Source organism: Myotis yumanensis, unplaced genomic scaffold, assembly GCF_028538775.1.
Source record: "Myotis yumanensis isolate MYYU_CA2020_CCGP unplaced genomic scaffold, mMyoYum1.0.hap1 SCAF_1, whole genome shotgun sequence".
Lineage (NCBI taxonomy): Eukaryota > Metazoa > Chordata > Mammalia > Chiroptera > Vespertilionidae > Myotis > Myotis yumanensis.
The window spans coordinates 15860398-15884937 of NW_027223752.1; the positions used below are offsets into that span (position 1 = coordinate 15860398).

General features: G+C 56.1%; 1 protein-coding gene across 1 annotated transcript in view; it reads left to right on the forward strand.

Annotated features, from left to right (window-relative positions):
* Positions 1 to 24540, forward strand: part of LOC139010277 (inositol-tetrakisphosphate 1-kinase) — a 135696-nt gene that overhangs the window by 77278 nt on the left and 33878 nt on the right. Inside the window, exons 4-5 of the mRNA XM_070414521.1 lie at positions 2911 to 3036; positions 23093 to 23210. Coding sequence (XP_070270622.1) covers positions 2911 to 3036; positions 23093 to 23210 — 244 coding nt within the window. The remainder of the gene's footprint in view (positions 1 to 2910; positions 3037 to 23092; positions 23211 to 24540) is intronic.

The following is a 24540-nucleotide window of genomic DNA, read 5'->3' on the forward strand; positions in this document are numbered from 1 at the left end:
GAGGGAGACCGATCGAACCCCTTCTGTGGAAAAGAACAGCAAGTCCCCTGGAAAGTTTTCTCTGGGGACAGAGCGAGGTCAGAAAGACAAAAGGACACAATGGAAATGAGTTCACTTCTGCCTGAGCCCTGACGCCCACCCCGTCTGGAAACAGAGGTGCGTCCCCTTCTGAGGGTCCCCTCCTCTGTGGCATCCCCCTTCCTCTGAGGGTCCCCTCGTCTGCACATCCTGTCCTCTGAGGGCCCCTCCTGAGGGAGCAGCCTGTCTCCTCCTCCCCAGCCAGTACCTCTCTGGCCACCTGAGTAAAGCCATGCTGGACAGCCTGTTACAGCAAAGACACTGCAGGGAGGGATGGCCGAGCAGGGACAGACGGCCTGATGTGTGTCCCAGGTCGCTTTATCGTGAAAGGGTTATACTGGCACAAGAATGCTCCTAAAATACACAAAGGAAGGTGGCCGGCGTCCAGAACTCGACTGTTTACCTTCAGCGGAGCAGCCGGGAACGCGGAGAGCTTATTTTCCAAACAGCCCCTGGTTGTCAGGTCTACAGCCCTGGCTGATGCCCGCAAGGATGAGACAGGGCATCTCCTCTGCCACCTGGGACCCCGGCTCCTCGGGCTGATTTCCGTCCCTCGTGCTGCACAGGAGACCCGGGAGGTTCTCAAGGGGATGGAGTTTCTGACTGGCCCCGGGGCACACGGCCCAGCATCCCTCCTGGGACCTGGTTCTCTTCCGGGTGTAGCTGCCTTGGTTGAAAATACTGGCCTCTTATTTGTGGTGCCGGTCTCGGCAGAGCCACGGATACAGCAGAAGTGGGTCCCTGGCCGTGGCACCTTCTGAGAATTGGCTGTTCTTTTCCCACGTTGCCCTCCCACTGACTTCTCTGTCTCCTTTCACTTTCTGCTTTCTTTCTGGGAAAGACTGTCATACAGACTCTGTGAACAGAACCAGCAAGGCCCTAGCCGTTTCCTGTTTTGGTTCAAGGAGAAACTGAGGCCCAGGGGATGCTGAGCTGGGCTTTGCACAGGCCCAGGATGCCTGGCAGCTCGGCTGGGGCCTGAGCCCACGGGTGTTGCTGTTTGGCTTTTGTCCAGGCCTCAGCTGGGCCGCTTCCCAACTGCGTGGCCTTCGTGGTCACTTTTCCTCCTGAGCTCTGGTGTCCTGGTGTGTGCAGGCGGGAACATCATCGCCAGCCTTGGGCTTGCTGTGAGGACCAGGAGGGAGCCCAGAAGAGGGGGTCGGCTCTTCTCTGGTCCGCTTTCTGTTTTGTTTTGTACACAGGCCAGTCACCATGGGAAGGGGAGTCTTCATTATTTTCTTTTTTTAATAGGGGAAATCCCTTAACATCTTTCCTGGCAGACAGTAAAAAAGAGGAGTTAAGGATATGAGCAGGAATGAGCTGGCACAGTGTGAAGGTTTAACTGAAACAGTTTAAATCTGGGCAGGGTCACAGGAGGCACCTGGGAGGGGGAGCTGTCACCACCCCAGGCCTGAGGGGACAAAGGGAGGGAGGGTGGCACGGGAGCCCTAGAAATAGCAGTGGTCTTTGGGAGGGGCTGCCCTGCCCACGGGGACTGTGGCTGCTGCCAGAAATATGGTGGGGGCGTGAAGACAGTTAACAAACACCCAGACATATCTCTCTCTCTCTCTCTCTCTCTCTCTCTCTCTCTCTCTCTCTCTCTTTCTTTCCCATCTCCCATTGGTACTTCCAATTGCCCGGACTTGGTGGACAAGGCAGCCAGATCATTGTGGCTCCAGAGGACAGCTTCCTAGGGCGTAGGGGCTGGGGTGGGGGCACTGAATGACAAGTGAAGGCTCAGATCTGTTTTTGTCCCAGTTCCCCGCTTTCTCGCTGAGATCCCAGGCAGGTTTCAGAAGTCCGTGTTCTCTACCCGTCTGTGAAATCGCTTCTCATCATGTGGTTGGAAAATGAAATGACTGCACGCTGAGTTTGTAGCACGGTGCCTCCTAGAGCCATCATTGGTAGCTGTCCTTGTGATTTCTTTACTAACGACTTTGAGACAGTCAGCCTTGAATCCCGGAGGGAGTCCCACTTGGGGGAGTGGGGCTGAGGGCAGGGGTGGGGTTGGTGCCTCATCTGGCTTCTACCGAGGCCAGCCGGGGGGTCAGCCAGGTGCCGTGCTGGCGCCTGCTGCCTCCAAAGGCCTGGCCTTGCAGGTGGTGGTGTCCACGTGCAGGGCGGCAGACATCTGGCGGGGCAGGCTGCCCTGGCTGTTGGCAGGTGCTCCTGCCTTGGGGTCAGGTGGTGCCGACTGTCTGTCAGCCAGCGGCTCTGGCTCCCTGGGGGCCCTTGTGCTCTTGAAATAGTAAACACGTGCCAGGGGAGCAGGGGGGCAGGGCGGGCAGTACCCAGGGATCACAGGCAGCCCTGCGCTCCTTCACTCGGTCATGATCAGCCCGACTCCAGTGTGACGTGTGAGCAGCTGGTCTCTCGGCAGCAGCTCTCAGATTTATGGAGATGACTGCTTTGCGAAGAGTTTGTGTTGTTTTGTGGAGTGTCCTCTTGGTTCTCAGTACACGTCTGGCTGTGTGACTTCACCTCGCTGAGGTCTTCCTGAAAAAATCCGACTGTCGGGCAGGGGGGCGTGTGCAATAAATTCTCTCTCTATAAAGCGATCGCACAGTGATGGTTCGCTCGACCTTTAGTTCTTGGTCACCTTGACTCCCTGTGTGTCTTCTGCACCCTGGGTAGCGTGGGGCTTGGCGACAGAAGTGCAAACACAGGGCCTGCCCCGGTGGAGCGCTAGGATCCCCTTTGTCCTGTCTGTTTCCCTCGAGTGCCAGCCCTCCCACCCCTTGCTCCGTGCTGCAGGGACGTGCGGAGGGTGGGGACAGAGTAGGGCAGTGGGCTCAGGTGCTGAAGTTCTTCTCTGTGTCTCCCCCCTCGCAGCTGAATCTTAGCCGGCCGATCGAGGAGCAGGGCCCCCTGGACGTCATCATCCACAAGCTGACCGATGTCATCCTGGAAGCTGACCAGAACGACAGCCAGTCCCTGGAGCTGGTGCACAGGTTCCAGGTGAGCAGGGACGTGAGGAGGGGAGCCTGTGAATGGCTCGTGCATTTCTAAAGCTGCCTGGCTGTGTGTGTGTTCCCAGAGTGGTTCTGCCCTTGCCAAGACATGGCTTGTGGTCAGGCACGTCCTTGCCAGGACCTCCGTTTGGTTGGGTGTGAAATGGGATTGAACCAGGGTATGGTTGGCACCCGCTTAGCCCTCTGCCTGTGTAGGCATGATTTACCGATCAGAGTCCTGCTGAGTCCAGGTGCGGCTGCACAGCCACAGCCACAGCCAGCGGTTCTGAGTTGGCACAGGAGGTGGAACCTCTTGCCATGCTCGAGGTCTTAGGATTGGAACTGCCGTGGTGGAGACCCCCTCGGTGCTCATTACCTAGACACCATGTGCTTGTCTCAGCACAGACCACACCCTCCTGGCCATTCCCGCCTCCCTGCCCATTTCTCCAGCAGCCTGGGTCCTGACCCCATGGTGACCTGCCCATCACCTCGGGAGGTGCTGCCTTTGCCCCCACTGACTTGTCCTATATTTTCTCTGCTGTGGACAAGAACATGATTCATTCCTCTGGAAAGCAGCTCGGGGGTCATGAAAGACAAGGTCGTATTATCAGTGAAAAGGCAGCTGAAGCAGGGCCTCCCCAGTGGGAGGGGACGCTGGCGCTCGCACTTTTCAGTGTGATAATTGGAGGCTGACCTCCTGTCTGTCTTTATCAGGACAAAGGGGACTCTCACTGCCACACAGTAGCCCTCTGCTGACAGCGTTTTCTTCCTCCCCTGTGTTCGGAGTCTGTGACCTCAGCCTCCTTCCCTCCCATGGCTCTCAGCCCTCCCAGCTGACTGCCACAGATTGCTGCTTCCTGTGTGCAAGCCAGATGCAGTGTGGCCTGTTTGTGGCCCAGCTGGTGGCCCGTTGCCTGGAGGTGGGGGGTGCCGTCCCCATGTGGTACCCTCCGGGGCCTTTGCCTTGCCAGTGGCCTGAAATGTTTCCCGAGGGCTGGAGGCCACAGGGAAGGGCATGTTTGGGTTCCCCTGTGGCCTGGCTGAGCCTGGTTTATTTTTTATTTTATTTTATTTTATTTTATTTTATTTTATTTTATAGGTACTAAATATTTATTGACTTAACAAACATAGTAAGACTAGAGGCCCATTGCACGAAGAGATTCATGCAATAGGCCTTCCTTCCTCTGGCTACCGCCACCGGTTTTCCTCCGGCACCTGGGACCCAGGCCTTCTGAGCCTGGTTTCTTACTATAAAACTAGAGGCCCAGTGCATGAAATGTATACACGGGTAGGGTCCCTAGGCTGGGCCAGCGATCAGGGCCGACCGGGGCCTTTTGGTTGCCAGCCAGGGCCTCCCTTCCCTGGCTACTGGCTGCCGGCCGGGGCCTTTCTTTGTTCTGCACCACACCCTGGTGTTCAGTACAGGTCATAGCGAGCGATCGGTCTCCCGGTCGAACTCCTGCAGGGACTATTTGCATATTAGGCTTTTATATCTATAGATGGTGTTAGTACCAGGAAACCTCCCGCAGTGTGGGAGGAGTAGGTGACACGGTGCACATAAAGTGCTTCATACAGTGCTAGGGCGTAGTGAGTGCAGGTGATGCTTTGATCACATAACCTCCCTGAGCCTTACTTTCCTCTTCTGTAAAATGGGAATACTTCTCCGGGTGGGCAGGTTGCTGCTATGAGTAATGTTCATTACCTTAGAGAGCCTAATGTTTGCTGAGCGCTTCTACTGTGGCTGTGTTCCTGCTTCCTCCAAGACAAAGGACTTTACAACCCCCAGCCTGCCACGCCCTGGGAGCTAGAGAACAACTACCCCTGGGGCCTCACATCCCTGTTTCCCCCAGACACAGCCCACAGCCCGGGGCAGGTGACCACTGATGGTAAAGGAGAGCAGGGTCCGCTGTGTTCTGGTCTTAATGGAAAAGAAGGTTACAGAGAGAGCGTGTTAGGGGGATGTGGGGATGTGCAGTTTAAGGGCTTCAGCCACCGGGTCCATTTCTCAGGGAGGTCTTCCCGGGTCCCTGGAGTCTGTCCCACCCAGGGCACACACACCCAGCCAGCCTCAGATGACTGAGGTGACCGCAGGGTAACCTCCCAGCCTCGGGATTTCTGGGATAAATTTTCATTGCAGTCTGTTCTGCATGGAGCCGGATATCTGATAAGGACAGGGCGTTGCCTCCTTTGTGAAGAGAACAATCCTTTGGGGAAAAGGGTGGCAGGCTGCACTTTCCAGAGGCCCCAGGAAGAGGGGAGCCAGGCGGAGGCTGGCATAGAGGAGGACCCAGAGGCGCCGGGAGAGGGCCAGGGACGAAGCGGGCTCAGCGGCTCACCGGCCTTCCTGCCACCAGGCATGGTGCTGACAGTGGTGACCTGTCGTCCCACTCTGCAGGCCATACAAGAGTGAAATCCAGTGCCAGACCACGTAGACTGACACTTGACCTTGATCACATGTTTTCAGATTCCTGTTTGAATACTTCTGAGACATTAGCAAAGAGGCCTGGGTTTAGGAGGTGGAAAGCAGAGCCCAGGGCTTGGGTTTTGCAAAGCTGGTCTTTCCACATTTTGCTGTAAGAAAACAGATGGTTTGCTTCCGGCGGGCTCATCTCAAAGGGCCCTTTTCAGAGGCGCCGGTCAGGTCCCTGGGGAGGTGGTTGGGGTGTGGGGAGATGTCCTGGCAGCCCGGAAGCATTCTGCCTATGGGATGCCCCCCTCCAGCCTGCAGGGTCTGGCGTGGAGAGGACCTCTCTGAGCTGAGAGGCTGTGCTATTTTCCTGGCGGCCCTTGTCAGGCCTGGAGAGTGTGGGCCTGGGGCTTATTGCAGATCACTAAAGCCAGTTGCCATAGAAACCACCCCGTAAGCTTAAAAAAAAAGTTGGCCTCGAGGGCTTGGCTTGGAGAACCGTGGGGATGATTCAGTTGTTTTTCTGTGCCAAGTTCATGTGGAGCCAGCAGCCTGGTGCCGCCAGCGCTCTGCCTGAGACGCAGTTCTCAGTGAACAGCCTGGGCAAAGGTCTTTTGGGGATTCAGCCATGTGGCCAGTGGGGCTGGAGCAGTGGAGGGTCCTTGCCCCAGGCCTTAGGGGAGCAAAGAGAACTTTCTTCTCACTGGCATCCAGGGCCACCTGTGAGGTGTGGCGGGGGTGTCCTCCTCCTGCTGCAGCTCACAATTGTCCAGAAGGGTTTCGGTGATCGTCTTCCAAGGGGCACGTGGAGTGGTCTCGGTGGATCTTTGTGACAGTTTTCCTGTATGAGCTTAAAAGGGAAGGTTTGAGTCAACCATCATCTCTTCTTCCCATCTTGATTAGCTGGAAGGATAAGAGGTGTCCCCCGAAAGGCCCCTGGACCATGTCTGAACACCAGGACAACTTCCTCTGCAGTGGCTCACTGTTTGCTGAGCTCCCAGCCGGAGGGAGGCCGGGAGGACACCAAGATGTGCCCTCACAGCCCCAGAGCGAGGCGTTAGGAGACAGGCAGACCTGGCACTGCTCGACCTGGATTAAAACTGTCCCTCCCCTCTCACTGAGGTGATGATAAAGCCTGACATCTCTAATATGGCCTGTGGGGGCTGCCCAGTCTGGCCCCCACCTTCCTCCCCAGTCTCATCTTGTCCCACCTGTCCCTTCCGTGCCGTGCTGGCCCTGCCACCGCAGCCGCTCACGCTCCGTGCTCTTGCCCACCTCAGTGCCTTTGCACAGCCGTTCCCTTGCTTGGGATTCGTTCCCGCCCCGGCTCTTAGCTCAGGTGCCCCTTCCTCAGGGATGTCCCCTGATGATCCGACTAAGGACCTGTCCCCTATCCTAGACCCTTGTCCTCATAACTCCATGCTTTCCTTCCCTCCTTTGGAAGGTTGTAATTCTTTTCTTTTTTTAAAAAAATATTTTTATGGATTCCAGAGAGGAAGGGAGAGAGAGAGAGAGAGAGAGAAAAACATCAGTAATGAGAGAGAATCATTGATTGGCTGCCTCCTGCACACCCTACACGGGGGATGGAGCCAGCAACCCGGGGCATGTGCCCTGACTAGTAAGCGAACCTCCCGTGACCACTGAGCCACATCAGCCAGGCAGAAGGTTGTAATTCTTTATCAGTTGCTTCTGTCAGTCTCTCCATTTGGGGTTAGTCCACAGGGGCAGGGTTGCATCTGCTTCATGTGCACCTGGCATCCCTGTTGCCGCACACAGGCCTCCATGTGTGTGGAGTGAAAGAATATCGTGGCACTGGCCTTGTGCAGGGTGCCCTGGCGGGTCAGCGGAGGGAGCCAGCGGTCCAGTGAGCAGCTGGGGGCAGGCCCCAGAGCAGGCCCCAGGGGGAGGAGGCCAGGAGGGTTCCTGGGGCCATAGCTCTGCCCTCTGGGTGCGCATGGGTGCTTCCAGGGTGGGCCTGTAGGTGGGAGAGAGGGCCTTCCCCAGGCGGTGGAGCTTGGACTTTGTCCTGCAGGTTCAGGGTGGGGGTGATATGAGCAGATTAAATTGGCGTGAGGCGGGGAGGGGGGATGGTTGCCAATGCAAAAAGAACTCTGAGCAGTGGGGAGGGACACTGTCGTCATTGGAGCCTGGCAGAGTCTGAGATGAAGAGGGAACTCCTGTCATTGGCGGCTCTGCAGTGCCCGCTCCTCACCCCAGGGTTCCCCCTCACCTCAGGCCCCGTGGTCCCGGGCGCCCCCTCCCTCAGCTGTGACGGGCCAGCCTTTGAGCAGGGCCCCGTGAGGTGAGGGGGAGCCAGCCTTCGAACTGTCAGCTGTTCGGTTGTGTAAAATGGATCTGGGTGGGGAGCCCTTTCCTGGCTGTGGTGGGTGCAGCCGGGGGTGCCAGCTGGTCCTTGATCACAGTCTGGCCTAAAAGGACACAGCACGGAGTGCTCCTTCCTTGCCCATCCCCACCCCACCCCTTATTTAAAAACGGGTTTATTGAGGTATAACGCACGCACCATACAGTTCTCTCTTTGAAAAAGCGTACAATCCATGCTTGTCAGTGCATTTACAGTCACTCGCAGCCGCCACCACGGTCGGTTTCAGAACATTTTCATCACCTCAGAAACGGACCTGTCCCCTGTAACTGTCACTCCCGCTCCCAACCCAAGCAAGCACCACGTTCTGGCTACGATTGCCCTGTTCTGGACTTTCTTATGATGGAACCACACAACACGTGATCGTTAGTGTCTGGCTTTTCTCACTGGCATGCTTGCAGGGCTCATCCATGTAGTCGCATGGATCAGCGCTTCATTGCTCTTTCTGGCTGAGTGAGATTGCACTGTGCGCATGCATCCCGTGCTGATCCAGGCATCGCCTGATGGACATGTGGTGGTTGCCATCGTTGGGCTGTTACAAATAACACTGCTGTAAACATTCACGTACATATTTTGCTTGTATAAGTGTTTTTATTTCTCTTTAGTGTGTGCCCAGGAGTGGAAACCGGGGTCATGTGGTCGGTTGGGAACCACCAGACGTGTCCCCAGCGGCTGCACCGTTTTACATCCCCACCAGCGGTGTATCTGCGTGTTGACCTCAAGTCCCTCGCGCTGGTGATGTCCAGCACTTTTCGTGTGTTTATTAGCCACCTGTTTATCTTCCTCGGCGCCCTCCTTAGACTTTCCGTGTGCGTGTTTAGAGCCTGGCGATCGGCCTTTTTCCTCCTGTGGACACTTGCGCAGTGTCTAACCCCCCCCCCCCCCCGCCCCCCCCCCCCCCCCCCCCACAGCGTCCTTGGGAGCCCGGATGGGAGCCCATTGCCTGGGTTCAAAGCTCTCCCACCACGTCTTGCTGGCTGGCCTGGATTTCAGTTCCCTCGTCTGTAAAATGTGGACACCTGCACTCCCTACCTGTGAGGGCTGCGGGAGGACTGAGTGTGTCAGCACATCAGGCACCAGAGCACTCGGGGCCGATGGTCCTGGAGGAGACGGCGGACGTCTGCCGGACCTGGCCACGTCGGACCTGCCCACGTGTGGCCTGTCTCTCCCTGGAAGTGGGCTGCGGGCTCCACTTCCTCTTGGGGATGGCGGAGGGGATGCCTTTCTAGGCCCTTCCTGCCCCGGTTGTCAGTAAAGCTGGCTGGGCTGCAGGAACAAGCGGCCCCTGGAGCCCAGCCCTGGCTTATTTCTACCTGGAACACACCCCATCGGAAGGTGGCCTGGGCTCTGCGGCGTGTCTGGGACTTGGGATGATGGGGCAGCAGTGACAGGCCATCGTGGCAAAGGGAAGAGAACTCAGTGAAGCTCGTTCAGGCTCTTGTTTCTGCCCCAGAGTGGCACGTGCCCTGGACGGTCACATTTTAGTGGTCGCACCGATCCTCAAGGCCATGACTGACTGCAGGGAGTCAGGCCAGGGAGCCAGACGTGAACAATAATACAGCAGTCCCTCAGCACTCCTTTCTTCTAAAAACCAGGAAAGATAATGAAGCTGCCCCATAGGGTTGCTGTGAGGATTAAATGCGTGGCCATGCACGGTGCCCTCAGAACATGCCTGTATGAGCGTATGCGCTCACCACTCTGCTGGTGCCTGGGTGCGATGACACACGGGAAGCACTCAGCCAGGTGGCACACTTAGTGGCACTCCGTTATGTCGGCCCGTTATCATTACTATGATGAGGCCAAGGCAGTAAGTACTGCTCTCGCCGCCTTATCTGTGGCTGGCGGCCCCAGCCAACTTGAGAGTTCTTAGTCGTAATTGGAGTCAATGAGCCAGTGATTATGAAAGTGTCCCCAAGTGGGAGCTGTGCTCTGCGACGAGGGTGGAAATGTGGACTGATTTTAGCTTAAGAGGCAAGGCAGGGCAGGTGTCAGGGGTCCTGGGAACTCCTTACCTGGGCCTTGCTTGCCCACCTGCCACACAAGGAACGTGCCGGGATGGCATTGGGGGCTGTGATGTCCGAATCAGAAGGCGTTGCTGGGAGCAGTGGGATCACCTTCAAGGTCACAGCTCGTTTTGCTCCTGACCCCTAGGGCTCAGCTGCACTGAATGAAGCCCTGTCAACCTCGGGTGTCTGTTGAGCAGCCAGCAGCGCAGGTAGGATGTTGTAGGGGTGGAGTGGGAGTAGAAGAGACAGAAGTTTTCTTGTTCTAGGTTTCCTAATCTGATCAGGAAGATAACATCTAAACCCATGAAAATTATGAGTTTCAGTCCCTCTTGGGGGCGGAGCCTGGCGGCCTGTGGGCCTCTTAGTGGATGGAGTCAGATTAAGAACTCCAGGCGCCAGGTAGTTACCATGGAGCCAGGGAGAGGCCACTGTTGTCCAAGCACAGCCCAGGCGGCCCCCTCTGCTCTGGGCACTTCAGTCTCTCACGTCATTTGGTGCTTATACCAATCCCTGGGAAGGTGGGATTACTTCCCCGTGTTTCCCGTGAGGAGACAGGCCCCGGGATGTGAAGTCACTTGCCTAGGCTCACTCAGTAGAACCCCACGTGTGCTTTTTCCAAATACGCCTCAGAGGACCCCCGGGCGGTGAGGGCCAGTGACGCAGGGTCAGCTGAGGAGCTCACCGTCAGGGACAGCCTCCAGCAGCTGGTGCCACAGGATGAAACGCTGGCTGGAAGATGCCAGGGGAAGCAGAGCTGGGCATATGCTGGTCCTGGCCCCAGAGGGCGGACCCTGTCCTGGGGTGGCCATGAGGCCAGCCTCCCCGTGATGCTGCCCTGGGTCCCGAGGCCACTCCTCCCGTGGAGGGCCAGTGCACAGACGTCCATTGTGTTCCCAGGCGGCAGGCGGCGGCTGTGATCCCTCTCTCTGCCCGGGAGGTTGGTGCCACTTAGTGCCATTAGCCAGCTGCAGGCCCTTCCTGTGTGGAGAGAAGACCACGACTTTATGACCCTGTCACCAGCCTGGGGCAGCGCTGGACTTTGTACAGCACTGGGTGGTGTGTGTGTATGTGTGTGGGCGGGTGGTGGCGGGGCCGGGGGGGCTCCATGGAAGCTGAGCCCTGGCCCAGCATGCCGGCTGCAGTCCCTCCGTGTGTGTGTGTGTAGACGGTCAGGCTTCTACAGCACAGGGTTTCAGAAATACTAATGTTTATTAACAGTACATTTTCCCAAAGTTGTAAATAGAACCTGTATACACATTATTTTAGGGATCTTTATCCTTGGCACTGTTGACATGTTGGGCTGGATCAGCCTATATTGTGGGGAACTGTGCTGTGCATAGTAGGATGTTTAGCAGCATCCCTGGCCTCCACCTACTAGGTGCCAGTAACACCACCCCCAATTGTAACAGCCCAAAGCCTCTCTGGACATTGCTGACTGTCCTGGTTGGACCCCTGCATTTCCCAGAGCACCCCAGCTCTGAGGGCCTCACACGTCAGTAAAGCCACCCTCACTGGGCACAGGACCTGGGTTTTGGAGAACTGGGCCTCTGACCGAGGGGTCCATATTCTTGTGGGTTCTTCACTTGAGTGACGCCTGCAGCGGAGAGGTCGCCCTCTGCCTTTCTCCTCCTGCCCTGATTTGGATCCATGCCTTCCTGCTTGCTTCCTTGCTGCCTGTGTGGGCTGTGTGCCCATGATAAAGCCCAGCGTGGTTTCCTTTGACCTCATGTAATAGCTCACGAAGCCTCCCACCCGCCCAGAGTGAAGCTGTGAGCAGCCCTGGTCCTCCTGGGCCAGACAGAGCCAGGCCTAAGGACCTTCTGAGCCCCTCCCTGCATAGTCCACACTGGCGGTGTCTGTGCCCCTGCCTGCCTTGGCCCCCCAACTCCCTGGCTTCCAGCCCCTGACCTGTCCATGTCTCTCCATTGATATGTGAGATGGTTCATCAAATAACTGTTAGGTCATCCATTCAACAAGTCTTACTTGAGCACTTACTGCATTCCAGGAATCATAAACGACATTGCAGGTGCAATGAATAAGAGACCAGGTAGACCCCGCCCCTGCCCCACGAGGTGTGTGTGTGTGTGTGTGTGTGTGTGTGTGTGTGTGTGTGTGTGTGTGTGTTGGGTGCGGGGAGGGGTTGGGATGGGGCAGGGGTGATGTTAACAGAACACAAGCAAATGGAGGAAAAAGTAACACATTCTCTGATTATGTTGTTAAGTTCTAGGAAGAAGAAAAATCTGGGGAAATGAATCACTTCCCCACTTTTTGGGTGAGGAAACGGAGCCCCCCGGATGTTAAGTCACTTGCCTGGGTTCGTTCAGGAGTTTTTTCAAATATGCCCCCCAGGGGCTTTGGCCAGCAGCTAACAGCCCCCTGGGGGGTAGGGACCCTGTGATTCAGGGTCACCTGAGGAAGAGAAAGGTCACCATTTGGATTATGAGTCAATGGGGAGTTCTTATTACCTTACTCTACAGCCTCTAAGGGGTAGATACCAGCTCAGAGGCTGAAAGTTCTCGGGAAGCCAGGGGAGATTGGGGAGCAGGCTGAGGGGGCAGCATCTGTCCAGGCCGCTGGGCATGACGGGCACAGAGGCCCAAGGACGTGGAATAAGCTGGTGCAGCTGGAGCAGAGTGGCCGGGGGAGCGTGTGCAAACTGAGCATGCTCAATGGCCTCCGTGAGAGGAGGCTGAGGTCTGCGGCACCAGGGTCATGGCCAGGTTTGCCCTGCCAGCAGGAGCCCTCTCTGTTCTCATGCAGCCAGAAGCGGTGGCTGAGTGCGGAGGGGAGGGCCCCAGTGGCCTCTGGCTGGAGCAACCCTTGGTTGGTGCGGAGCTCAGCAGTTCACTGCAAGCAGGGCTGTGGTTCCAGACAGCACCTCGCGCTGCTGACAGCGTGGGTGCCCCGACTTCTGGCTGTCATGCTTGCACACCCCTGAAGCAGGTGGGGAGCCTGTGGGCCTTGGGGAGGCCTCGGCTGGCTCTGGGAACTGAGAGTGGGACTGTGGCTGCAGGGTGGGGCGGGCCAAGTGGGCTTTCGGCTGGATACTGGGAAGCAGCGGAGGGCGGGGCTGCTCACAGGCCCACCTGAGCAGGTGTGTGGAGGAGGTGTGTAGCGGCTGAAACGGGCGCTTTAGGAGTGAGGGGTTGTGCTGAGCTGGGGTGGAACCAGGTAGCCTCTTTCTGGTCCCCATATTGCTCAGCTGTCTGAGCCAGATGACCATTGAGACCTCCTTCAGCCCTGACATGGCCCCTGACTGGACATGCCAGCCCGGCCTGGCTGAGCGTCAGCCTGTGAGGAGATGCCATCTCGTAACTAGCTCCCAGCCCTGCACGCCCCTTTCCCCGCTCCGGAGGCTGTGTGTGGCCTTGGCGTCTCTCAGTTTGCCCGAGGACCTGAATAGTGGGTGGCACTGTAACAGGGCATGTGACGTTTGTCAGATGGACAACCTGACTGGGCACCTTGCCAGCCTGCGGGGATGGGAGATGGAGACGCCTGTGAGTTTGGTGCTGGAACCTGGGGACAGAAAGGGAGGCATTGTTTCAGTGGGGGCCTGGCAGAGAGCGGGGAGAGGTATTTGCTGTCTCAGATAATAAAGTGTGCAGCTTCCTTCCCGGCCTCTCTTCCGCGTTCTAGGCTCTATTTTGGCAGGAGCTACGTTTTTTTCCTGGACTCTCCTGTCACCTCTGTGGGACCAGGGTTTCTCCCAGTCCTGCTGACGCTGCTGGCTGGCTGGGCCAGGCGTGTGATACCTCAGGTGGTCTGGGCGTGTGAAGCCCAGGTGGATGCGTAGTTGTGGGCGGTGTCTGCCTTCACGTGGGGGTGCCTCTGACCCAGAGGCCACCGAAGGCTCACTGGGGCGAGTGTGCAAAGTAGCACCCTGGGGAACCCGTTGTCCGTCTGGGTGCTCAGGCCCAGCCACACAAGCACCCTCTCTCTACATTCCTGCATCTGGAAATGGCGAGAGGTCTGTGGTGGTGTGTGTCTCTCTGGGTGCTCCAACCTGGCCTTGTCCTTCTGAACCCCTGTTCTGTGAGCCTTGCGCTCAGCAGCAGGTTCTGCCTCGAGGAATCTTCCTCCGCCCTCCCTTAAAGCCCCCGTTCTCCCACCTCCAGCCCAGCCTGGACGGTGAGTTTTACGTCTGCCCAGGGACTGGTCCTGGGAGATTCATTAGGTGTAGCTCCTAGCAGTCCCAACTGACTGACTGTGGTAACAGGCAACACGAGCATATAGAACAAATTCGAGAACAGTCCCTCCCGGTCTTGCCTTGGGCAGCCATTGGTTCCAGTGGCCTTGAACCTTTGCAGGGGGTTCTGTGTGTAAACAAAGCTGGTCTTCCCTCCCCACACGGAGCCATGCACGCTGCATCTGGGAATTGGTTTCATATCGGTCAGGCTGCTCCATTCTTTCGAATGGCTGTATGAGATTCCATTAAATGACCTTAACGTCCTTTTCTTAACCAGCTCTCTACTAAGAGACACTTAGGACATTTCTGATCATGTTTTACAAACTTGCTACAGTGATCAGATACCCTTGTGTGGCTATTCTGTGTGCACGTGTGGGGAATTCTGAGGCATAAATACCTGGAAAGGCACACGCTGAGTTTATGCATTCTTAACTCAGGCTGCTGCCCACATTTTCTCCATAGAAGTAGAACCAGTTGAACTGCCACCCACCGAGGGCTGGTCCAAGCCCCACCACTGATCAGTTTCATCCACACGGAGGCGCGGAGTGTGGGAGAGTGTCAGGGCCCTGAGAGGGGCGGCACCGGTGCCAGGCGCACCCAGCCTGTTCGGACCTTGAACCTGGCCACCCTGCCTCTGTCTGGCCTTTGAGTGCTCACACTTCCCGCTTGTCTCCTCTAGTCCCTGTGCTGCGAGGCCCTGACCACCCCAGCCTGAACTTGTGGGTTAAATAGTGGTTCTGAACAGCAAACGGCGATGGGAAGATTGCACTGTAATTTTCCTCACTCCGGCCCTGACAGTCACAGCGATGGTGTTGTGCCAAAGGCCTGGCAGCCTTGGTCCTCTGAAGGGGAAGCCCTGTGCACGTGCCCCAGGCCAGCACTGCATCGGACGCGCCGCTCTGGCCTTGGCCCTTCCAAGTTCAGTCCTTGGGCTTGCACACGGTTCATGGATGACTGCAGAAGTCGGCGCTGGCCCATCACTCCTGGCTCAGGTTCCTGTTGTTTTAGGATCAAATCCAATCTCCCTGGCTGGTCTGTCTCCAGCTGTCTCTCCTGCCCTCTGCCTTGTGTAACTTTCCAGTGAGACCTCTGTCCACCTACCCATGCTGGGCCCTGTCCCCCCTGCCTTTTTTTTAAATACATTTTTATTGATTTCAGAGAGGAAGGGAGAGGGAGAGATAGAAACATCAATGATGAGAGAGTCACTGATTGGCTGCCTCCTGCACGCCCCACAGTGGGGATCAAGCTTGCAACCTGGGCATATGCCCTGACCAGGAATCAAACCGTGACCTCCTGGTTCACAAGTCGATGCTCAACCACTGAGCCATGCCAGCTGGGCTCCCCCCTGCCTTTGCTTTTGCTGTTCCCTTTGCTTGGAATGCCTTTCCTCCGCCGCCCCTCAGAAACCCTCTGTCTCCCCACCCTCGCACCCATGTGCATTCCCATGTGGCAACATTCCTATGTGGCAGCATTCCCATGTGGTAACTCTGTTACCACCAGGCACCCACGTCTCCCACTCAGGAGCCCCCAGTGAGGGTGGGCAGAATGGGGCTGCTCTGCAGCTGAGGAGAAGATGCCCACGCACACACTTCTTAGGACTCTCACTCTTCCTGGTCTCCTGCTCCGGAGGCCGCAGGCGAGTGCTCAGACGCTGGGCACCTCTCTGGAATGCACAGGAAGGTGGGTTAAGACCAGGTGCCAGCTGGTGGGGAAGCCTACTCTCCCAAGGAGCAATTTCAGGAAAGCTAGAGAAGCAGCATGTGAGGAGATGCTCTCTGCATGCCAGGCTGAGCCTGCAAGACACGGAGGGCTACCTTAGGCCTGCACAGGACAGCGTGGGCCCTGACATGGAGCCATTGTCTATCTGTCACACGTGTGCCTGTCCTGTGGGCACATGTCTCCCTGCCCTGCCGAGATTGGGTCCTGGGTAGTCATTGCACTGTGTAGCTGTAGTTTCTTTTCCACAGACATAGAGTGAGTGGTGGAGGCGGGATTTGAACTCGGAACTTCTACCTGCATTTCCTATTGGATGAGAGCAAATCCTTGCATCTCAATCCCTGCTCATTTCCTGCCCATAAACGGAACTACAGAGGAAACAGTATCTCTGGTGTTCATCCCAGTCCCCTCGTTTGGCTTCAGTCAGCGGGGTCCACTGTGACCCTCCCACGCATCCGGCACGTGCCAGCCCTGGGGATCCTGCGCGTCCTTCCCTTGGTGCCACGTGGAGCCTCATCCTGGAGGCCACTGTGGACTTGGACGTCCAGTCGTGTCATTTGTTCACTCTGCTGAGAGGAGTCTGTCTGGGTCCAGGGCTGGGAACAGATGCAGAGATTCCGGCCCAGTGTGTGCTCCTTGGGGTGGAGGAGGAGCAGATGGGGGCGCAGCCTCAGCTCTGCCACTGCACGGTGTGACCTTGGGCTAGTTTCCACTTCCTTCTCCTTTCTGAGAAGGAGCCCCTGGGTCATGCAAGGTCTGACCATCTGAGACCGCCTCTGGGAGAGGGAATTGCAAACTCTGTCCCACTTTCTCTTGCTGCACCGAGTGCTAACGTCTGACGCAGGGCATCGAGGGGCCCCTAGAACAGCGGGACAGGCTCACTCTCATGGTTGTGCTTGCGTAAGAGTGGCTCCGTCCGTGTCTGCTGAGATACGACCACCCAGGAAGCCATCACAGAGACCCCGTGCAGACTGCTTGTTCCACGGGGGTCTGGGCAGTTCCCAGCCTCGTCGCGCTTCTCCCACCAGTGGCTCCAGCTTCGGTCCTCTCTCTCCCACTCCAGACTTGCCTGACTGAGTGAGTACAGACGAGGACTGAGGCTTATGGAGGCCCATCATTTCAAGGACGCTCTAGGATTTTACCCCAGGTCTGGCGGCCTCCAGCTCCTATGCACGTAACCTCTTCCCAGCATTGGCCTCACCTGACGGAGGAGGACGTCAAGGCCCAGACAGAAGGGGCTTTTAGCCCAGCTGGCATGGCTCAGTGGTTGAGCATTGACCTGTGAACCAGTGTTCAGGAGGTCGTGGTTCCATTCCAGTCAGGGCACGTGCCCAGGTTGCCGGCTGGATCCCCAGTGTGGGGTGTGCGGAGGTGGCTGATCAATGATTCTCTCTCATGTTTAAAGTTGCTATCTCTATCTCTTTCTCCCTTTCCCTTCCTCTCTGAAATCAATAAAAAGATATAGCTTTTAAAAAGAGAGCTTCTTGCACTCTGTGTGGTGCCCCTCCTCCATCCCACAGGGGAAATTTGATTTCCGGAGCAATTTGTCAAGTTGAACTTCCCAGTCCTGCCAGAGGTTAGAGGTTGGGCTGTGCCTGGCTGGGCTCTTGGGCACATAGCCCAGCAGGCAGCCTTTCGCCTTCTGGGTCCTGAGTGAGGTGAGGCGAGGCGAGGCGAGGTGAGGCAGGTGGTGTCCTGGAGTCACAAAAGCACCTAATGTCGATATCCACTTTATTGTTCCTTTTCTTGCTTGTGCTTTTGGTATCACAGTGAAGAAGCCAGTGTAGAATTCGAGGTCAGGAAGATTGATACCGTGTTTTCTTCTAAGAGTTCTGTAGTTTTAGCTCTCACCTCGTACGGTGGTGTGCATGTTGTGAGTCCCAGGTCAATGCAGCTGTTGTTATTATAAAATCACTAGTGGCCCGGTGCACGTATTCGTGCACATTGAAAGGAAATTAATTAGAATTCCTGGGGCAGCGCCACTGCTAGAAGGGCATCTGTGGAGTGAGCAGGGTCCCTCCAGCAGGTGGGGTCTCTCGGCCTGGCCTGCGGGGGTTGGGCCAAAACCTGCTCTCCGACATCCCCTGAGGGGTCCCAGATTGTGAGAGGGCACTCTGCGAAGTTGCTGTTAGTAAACCAGATTCTGGGCCAATGGTGTCCCAGGAACAATGTAACCATGGCCGAAGGTGGAATTGTGCGGCCCCACAGGGAATCGGGCTCCCACCCCTCCCTCCTCTCTGGTTCCAGGATGCCACACCCGAGAACCGCCGCTGCCAAGTCACCACAGCTCAGCAGCTCCTGTGTTGAGCATCTGCCCCCTGGTGGTCAGTGTGCATCCTAGGTACCAGACAGTCCCATGGTCACTTAGCCTTTTATATATATAGATTATCGATTATGATTATTATTTATTTTCTGTGATCGGGATTCCCATCTGGGTAGGATGAGTCTTGCTCCTTCCTAAAAGATAGTGTTGGAATCTGACCCTGCTTCTGGCACAACCAGGGGTGTTGAAGAAAGGGAGGATCTGATTACCGAGCCCCCTCCCCCCATTTTCCCTAAAACTTGTCATTAGCTTAACCAATGGACACAAGATACTGGGGAGTAGGGGAGGCCAGGGGAAGGTCGATGGGGAAGAAAAGGAGACATATGTACTACTCTTAGCAATACTTTAAGCAATAAAGTAAAATTTAAAAAAATACATTTTAAAAAATTCAAAAAAACAAAACTGAGAGGAGAATGCTGCAGTGCCCTCCTGAGCACCATCACCCAGCGTCACACATTAGCAAATTCTGACCCCCGCGTTCCACCTATGCCACACCTGTTTCTTTTGAAACAAGTACCAGACAGCAAATCTAATCTGTAAGTAGTTTTGTGTGCACCTGTAAAAAATGAACCACTACTTTCTAAAAAGGGATCACAGTGTTTTGCGGGAGTGGCCAGAGCCCCTGTTACCTCCCAAGAATCCAAGGGCAGGAACCGTGTGAGTGGGCGCCCCGCCTTCGCTGTGTAAGGAGCAGGTTGGCTGGCTGTGGCGGCGTTGGGGCCTGTCAGGACCTGAGCTGTTTGCAGAGGGGTGCTCCCTGGAACCTCTGCTGCTGTGGGGTGGGGTTGTGTTCTCACCAGACACCAGCAGGAGGGTCAGCCCATCCGAGGTGCCGAGCTGGTGGCATGCCCCTCTGTTTGCTGGGTGGGCCAGGGCAGGATGAGCTCAGAGAGTCCATGGGTTACAGAATCATGAGTCCATGGGTTACAGAACCTTTCATATACATGATCTCCTGTCGCCCACGCCCACCGGACTGCCCTGAGATAGTTTTTTATTATTTTATAGACAAGGAAACAATCTTGGACATTACTTGTAGTTTCTTTTTCACAAACATGGAGTAAATGGTGGAGGCAGAATTTGAACTCAGAACTTCTGCCTGCATTTCCTATTAGATGAGAGCAAATCCTTGCATCTCAATCCCTGCTCATTTCCTGCCCATAAATGGAACTGCAGAGGAAACAGTATCTCTGATGTTCATCCCAGTCCACTTGTTTGGCTCAGATTCTCAGCGGGGAAACCTTGACTCCCTCTAGTACTGCAGAGGGACCAACGCGCCTCTTGGCACCACCATCCTATAGTATCCCTATGGGCTTGGGGGTGCATCTGCTGGTCGCTGCTCCTTTGTCCCCTCAACAGTCGGCGTTCTCCAGACCTCCTCCTGGCCCTGCTGACCCACGGCTGTTTCTGCTTTTCCAAACTCTGTCCAGTCTGCTCAAGGCCAGGCTCTCCTTGTTAACTCTGGGATCCCTTCCTCGGTGTTCTCCGCAGGCCCTCGCAGGGAACGTGTTTACCATTTGCCATGGCGACAGTTTGGCCCTTTCCCCTCTGAGGGTGATAAAATGGTCCAGGGCGCTCACCCGTCCAGCAGTTGGTTTGGTAATTCTAAGAGACTTGTGAAAAATGCCTGAGGCCTGGGATACAATAGATAAGCTGAAATGCTTGCAAGAAAATCCACTTGTGGATAGTGGGGTGACTGGAAAAGCTCTTTCTTTGCCCTCTCTGTCCTCGTCCCAAAAGAGATCAGGTTTAGGAATAATTCCTCTATGAATGTGAATGCTTTCATCCCAGGTCAAAAGCTGGTTGGCGCCTGCTTGTCACATATTTTCCCTTTTCTCTAGCTTCTTCCCCTTATGAGTTTGGCTTAAATTCCTGTCTTAATGGCTCTGAGTTCCCTCTTCAAAGGTCACTGCCCTGAGGCATAAAAGTGGAACCAGAACCGCCAGCTATCCGGTGCTCTTCCTGGGAAGGGGTCACCTTTGAGGGGGAGGCAGTAGGAGGGCCATGTTTTGTGTGACTCAGTAGTTGGGGGAGGATTGGGCCAGCCCATCAACACGAGCATCTCTGCTCCTGCCTCCTTATTGGAAGGCAGGTGTGTGTCCCTGCCCTTGCCTGTGATGCCTGTCCTGTTCTAGAACAGCCCCTGCGTGGCCTTGAAGTCTGCCTTGCTTTTCTCCAGTGTAGGCTCAGTCGGGTAGGAAGCCGAGATCCAGATAAAGTGGCTTGCCCATGGTGACACTGGGAGGTGACAACAGGGGAGCCTGGTTTTCTTGGTTTCTTCCTCTACACCAGGCGCTTCCTGTGTGTTGGGGAACCAGGAGGACAGTTCAGTGCTTTTAGTTCATAACCCAGAATACGAACTCCTCGGCTAGGGCTGTGGATCAGTGGAGCACAGCCTAGAAGGCTTTGGCTCATGCGCGTCTGCTGCGCCCACACGGTGCCGAGGGCTGTCGATGGAGTGGGGTTTGGTGACTGGATAGCCTTTCAACATGAGGACACTAATGTGATTTCATACGTATGTGTGAGTCCTGGTGTCTCCTTGGCAGCGTTGACCTGGTTCGGAGGATCCTGGTTCGGAGGATCGGAGGATGGGGTCTGATGGAGGAATGCTGGGTAGTTGCCGATGGGGAGGTGCAGGCACTCAGGTGAGGCCAAGGTGTGGACCAGAGAGAGGAACGGGGCATGGCCCCTCGACCTGAAGGATAAGCCTTCCTTGAGGACACCTCATAGCTTCGCCCGTGTCCCCTGTGGGTGGCAGTGCCGGCACCGGCTGCTGGCTCATTCTGCCGGACCAGGGCAGTGAGCCAGGCGCTGAGCTCACTTGCCAACAGTCACCTCTCTCAAGAGGAGGAGGCGGGGGAGGAACACGCCATGAAGGTGGCTTTGATTCTGCATTTAGACCTACAGAATTTGGGGAGAGGACCTCCTGAGGGTGAGAGTGTGCAGGCCCCACCCATGGAGTTCAGGGGTGTGGGGTGGGAAGCAGGCCTCCCGTGTGTGTGCACTGCTACCTGTTAGGGACAGAGACATTGTTTTAAACACTCAGAGAAAAGGACACAAATGAGCCCCTAACCAGACCCTCTGGCATGAAACTCAGTGGGGAGCCGATTTCAGAGAAGTAGATATGAATCTCTGGCTTTTGTGTTTGAGAGCTCTTAAAAATGATTGCTAGGAACCAAAATAGGCTCACTGAAAACAAGGATAATTCTAAAGGGAGCTTTATTTTTGCTGATAAGGTTACTAGAAAAGAAGCAGGACGGCTTTTTCCCTGGCCTTTGCTGACCTCCCAGGCTGCTCTAGTAGACTGGGCGGGAGGCGGGTGAATTAAGCTTATATACTCGTTCCTTGGGGTGGCCATTACCGAGTGCCTTAAAATAGTAGAAATGTAAGCTCACACCGTGAAGGCGGCTAGAAGTCTAAAATCAAGGTGTCTGCAGGGTGGGTTCCTTCGGGGGCACTCGGAGAGCATCTGCTCCGAGCCTCCCTTCCAGCTTCTGTGGGGCCAGTGGTCCTTGCCCCTTCTTGTAGCTGCATGACTTCCATTGCTGTCTGCACACAGCCTTCTTCCCGTGTGTCTCTGTGTCTAAATTTTCCTCGTCTGAAAGACACCCGTCAGTGGATTAGGACCCCTTCTAGTCCAGTATGAACTCCTCTTCACTTGATTACATATCTGAAGACACTGTTCCCAAATAAGGTCACACTCACAAGGACCGGGGTTTAGGACTGGAACGGATCTGTTGGGGGTAGGGGTGGGGACGCATGTCAACCCACAGCAGCAGCAGCTGCTGAGTGGCCTGCCTCACCCCATCTTCTCACGGAGCTCCTCTGGTGACCCCAGCATTCGGCAGCTTTATCCTTAGAGCTGTCGGTGTCAGAGCCGCAGGGATAGTCTCATTGCTGTGTTGCCCTGACAAGCTTGCCCTCACCCTGCACGGGGCTTGGGGCCACAGCAGTCACAGAGGTGATGGTGGCAGGGCCAGAATCCCTGGGTTCTTTTCCTAGAAACACTCTGCTCTGTCCTGTTAAATTGTTACAGATAACAGTTTCTGGTTCCACGTGCGCACTCGTGTTCTTTCCCCAGGAAGATTGCGACTTCCTTAAAAACCAGTTCTGGCCCTGACTGGTATGGCTCAGTGGATAGAGCGTTGGCCTGCAGACTAAAAGGTCCCAGGTTTGATTCCGGTCAAGGGCATGTACCTTGGTTGCTTGCACATCCCCAATAGGGGGTGTGCAGGAGGCAGCTGATCGATGTTTCTCTCTCATCGATGTTTCTAACTCTCTATCCCTCTCCCTTCCTCTCTGTAAAAAGTCAATAAAATATATTTAAAAAAACAAAACAAAACAAAAAACACCAGTTCTATTCCTTTTGCGTTCTCATCGTCTGCCATGAAGCTAGTGGGGATTAGAGCAGCGCTTGTTGGAGTGAGCACCTGAGGGCCAGCTGGTCTCCCGTGGCCAGTGTCTCTGCCAGGCCTTCCCACAGTCCCTCTAATGAGTCTTGGCATCTCACTGCCACTGGCCCTGCCTTAGCGTCCTTATTGGTGTGGGTGCCGGGCCTCTGTGTGCAGCCACGTGTGCAGTTGTGCGGGGAGCAGCACTGGTTTCAGGGTTTCAGCACTGCTCTACTTTTCTTGGCTGTTTTCTCAATTTGGGTTCCATCTTGAGTTTAGGCTCTGTCAGGCTTCTCCTCCAGATCCCGTGGGAACTGCTCCCAGCTCCCCCGTTTCTGCGCTTCCTCTTCTCAGTGAGGAGAGCACTCTTTCCCCAGAATGCTCAGCAGGAGCTCTGAGCCTGCCTCTGATTGGACCAACTCGGGTCACATAACCTCCCATGAGCCAGTGCCCCCAGGGGCAGAATGCCCTGATTGGTCTCTCCAAAGCCCTGGGATCTTGGGGCCCAGTGGGTGGAGGCCCCAGAGGGGACTGAGGGCTGGTGGGGGAGTGAGAAGACGGGGGGGATGAGGCGGGGCGTGTGGGGTGAAGTCTTGCTTGTTATCCACCGTTCAGCACGGGCCTCTCCTCACCGGAAGGGGTGTGCTTTCCTTTCAGGAATACATTGACGCCCACCCTGAGACCATTGTCCTGGACCCCCTTCCTGCCATCAGGACGCTGCTCGACCGCTCCAAGTCCTACGAGCTCATCCGGAAGATTGAGGCCTACATGAAAGGTATGGTCGCAGGCGGCTCTGCACCGCGGCGGGGCCCACCCTGTGGTCACTGCCTGGGCGGGAGGGGCTCTGGTCTGTGTGAGCACTCGGGACGGAAGCAGTTGAGTTCCAGGGGCCACATATTGTGGGGAGGCCCGTCCTCCCTCTCTGACCAGCAGAGTTGGGGAGTAAAAGCCCAGAGTGCTCCTTGGAGAGCGGCTCCAACCACTTCAACATGCTTGGCTCTGTTGTCTTAAAGCCACGGAGTGGCCATGAAGTGTCCCCATAACACAGCGGTTAGAGAGCAGGCGTGTGTGTGGAAGAGCTCAGGGCAGGCGGGCGAGTGCAGTTATGTAACTGGGTGAAGGAGACAAACAAATTAAAGGGCCTTTAATCAAACACACGGAGCTGTGTAATGTGGCGGCTAGACTTCGCGGGGCACGCCGTGTTCTCGGGGCAGGAGCCTCCCTCTTCACCGCAGGAGCTTCGGCTGCCAGATGTGACCTCCTGTCCCTGGGGACCCCCCACCCCCACCTCCCGGGCAGGGCAGCTCCGAGGAGTCGGACTCCTTTCCAAGGTGTTTGTTTATGCCTTTTGGAAAGAGTCTTGTTAACAGTCACCCCCTGGTTGTCTGCCTGGCCAGGCCTTCCCTGCGAGAGCTCTTGTGTCATTGGAAGGAGATGTGCTTTGCCTGCGCCTCGGGCGTTGTAGGGATGCATCCCGGGCTGGAGAGGCAGCCCCTGCTCTGCCGTCCAGACCATGTGTGTGGCCTGCGCACACGGCCTGGAACCCTGACCTGGGTGACCTGCCTCAGGCGTTTTGTGTGCTGGTGGGACCAGTGGGCAGTTTGGCCCACAGGACCATGAGGGGAATGGAGAGCAGCATTTATTGGGTGTGCCAGGTGCCTGGTCCTGGGTTAGCCTTCTCCTTATACTCTCTCCTCGTGCGCTCACAAAGGAGGTCTCCGCCCTAATTTTACAGACGATGCGAAGGCTCGGAGAGGTCAGCAGACATACTGGTGTCACAGCCCGTAAATGGCATCATAGTCAGGTCTCTACCCAGGCTCCCTAGCTCCTAACCCCCGAGCTTGACTGTCATGCCCATGGCCAGAGGCCCTGCATCTAGCAAGCACCTGGCATAGGTGCAGCCACGACCCTGGCTAGGGGAGTTGGTGAGTTCTTGAATCCTTAAGGAACTTGCCCTGTGAGAGAGCTGGGTGCTGGACCTGGTCATCCTGTAGGGGGTCTCGAGGCCTGACTCCCTGGGTGCCTGGCTCAATCAGGTGGGTAGATCGTGGACCTGACTTCCAGGGAGTGGGGGCAAGTGGGCACACCAGCACCCTTTCTTGCTT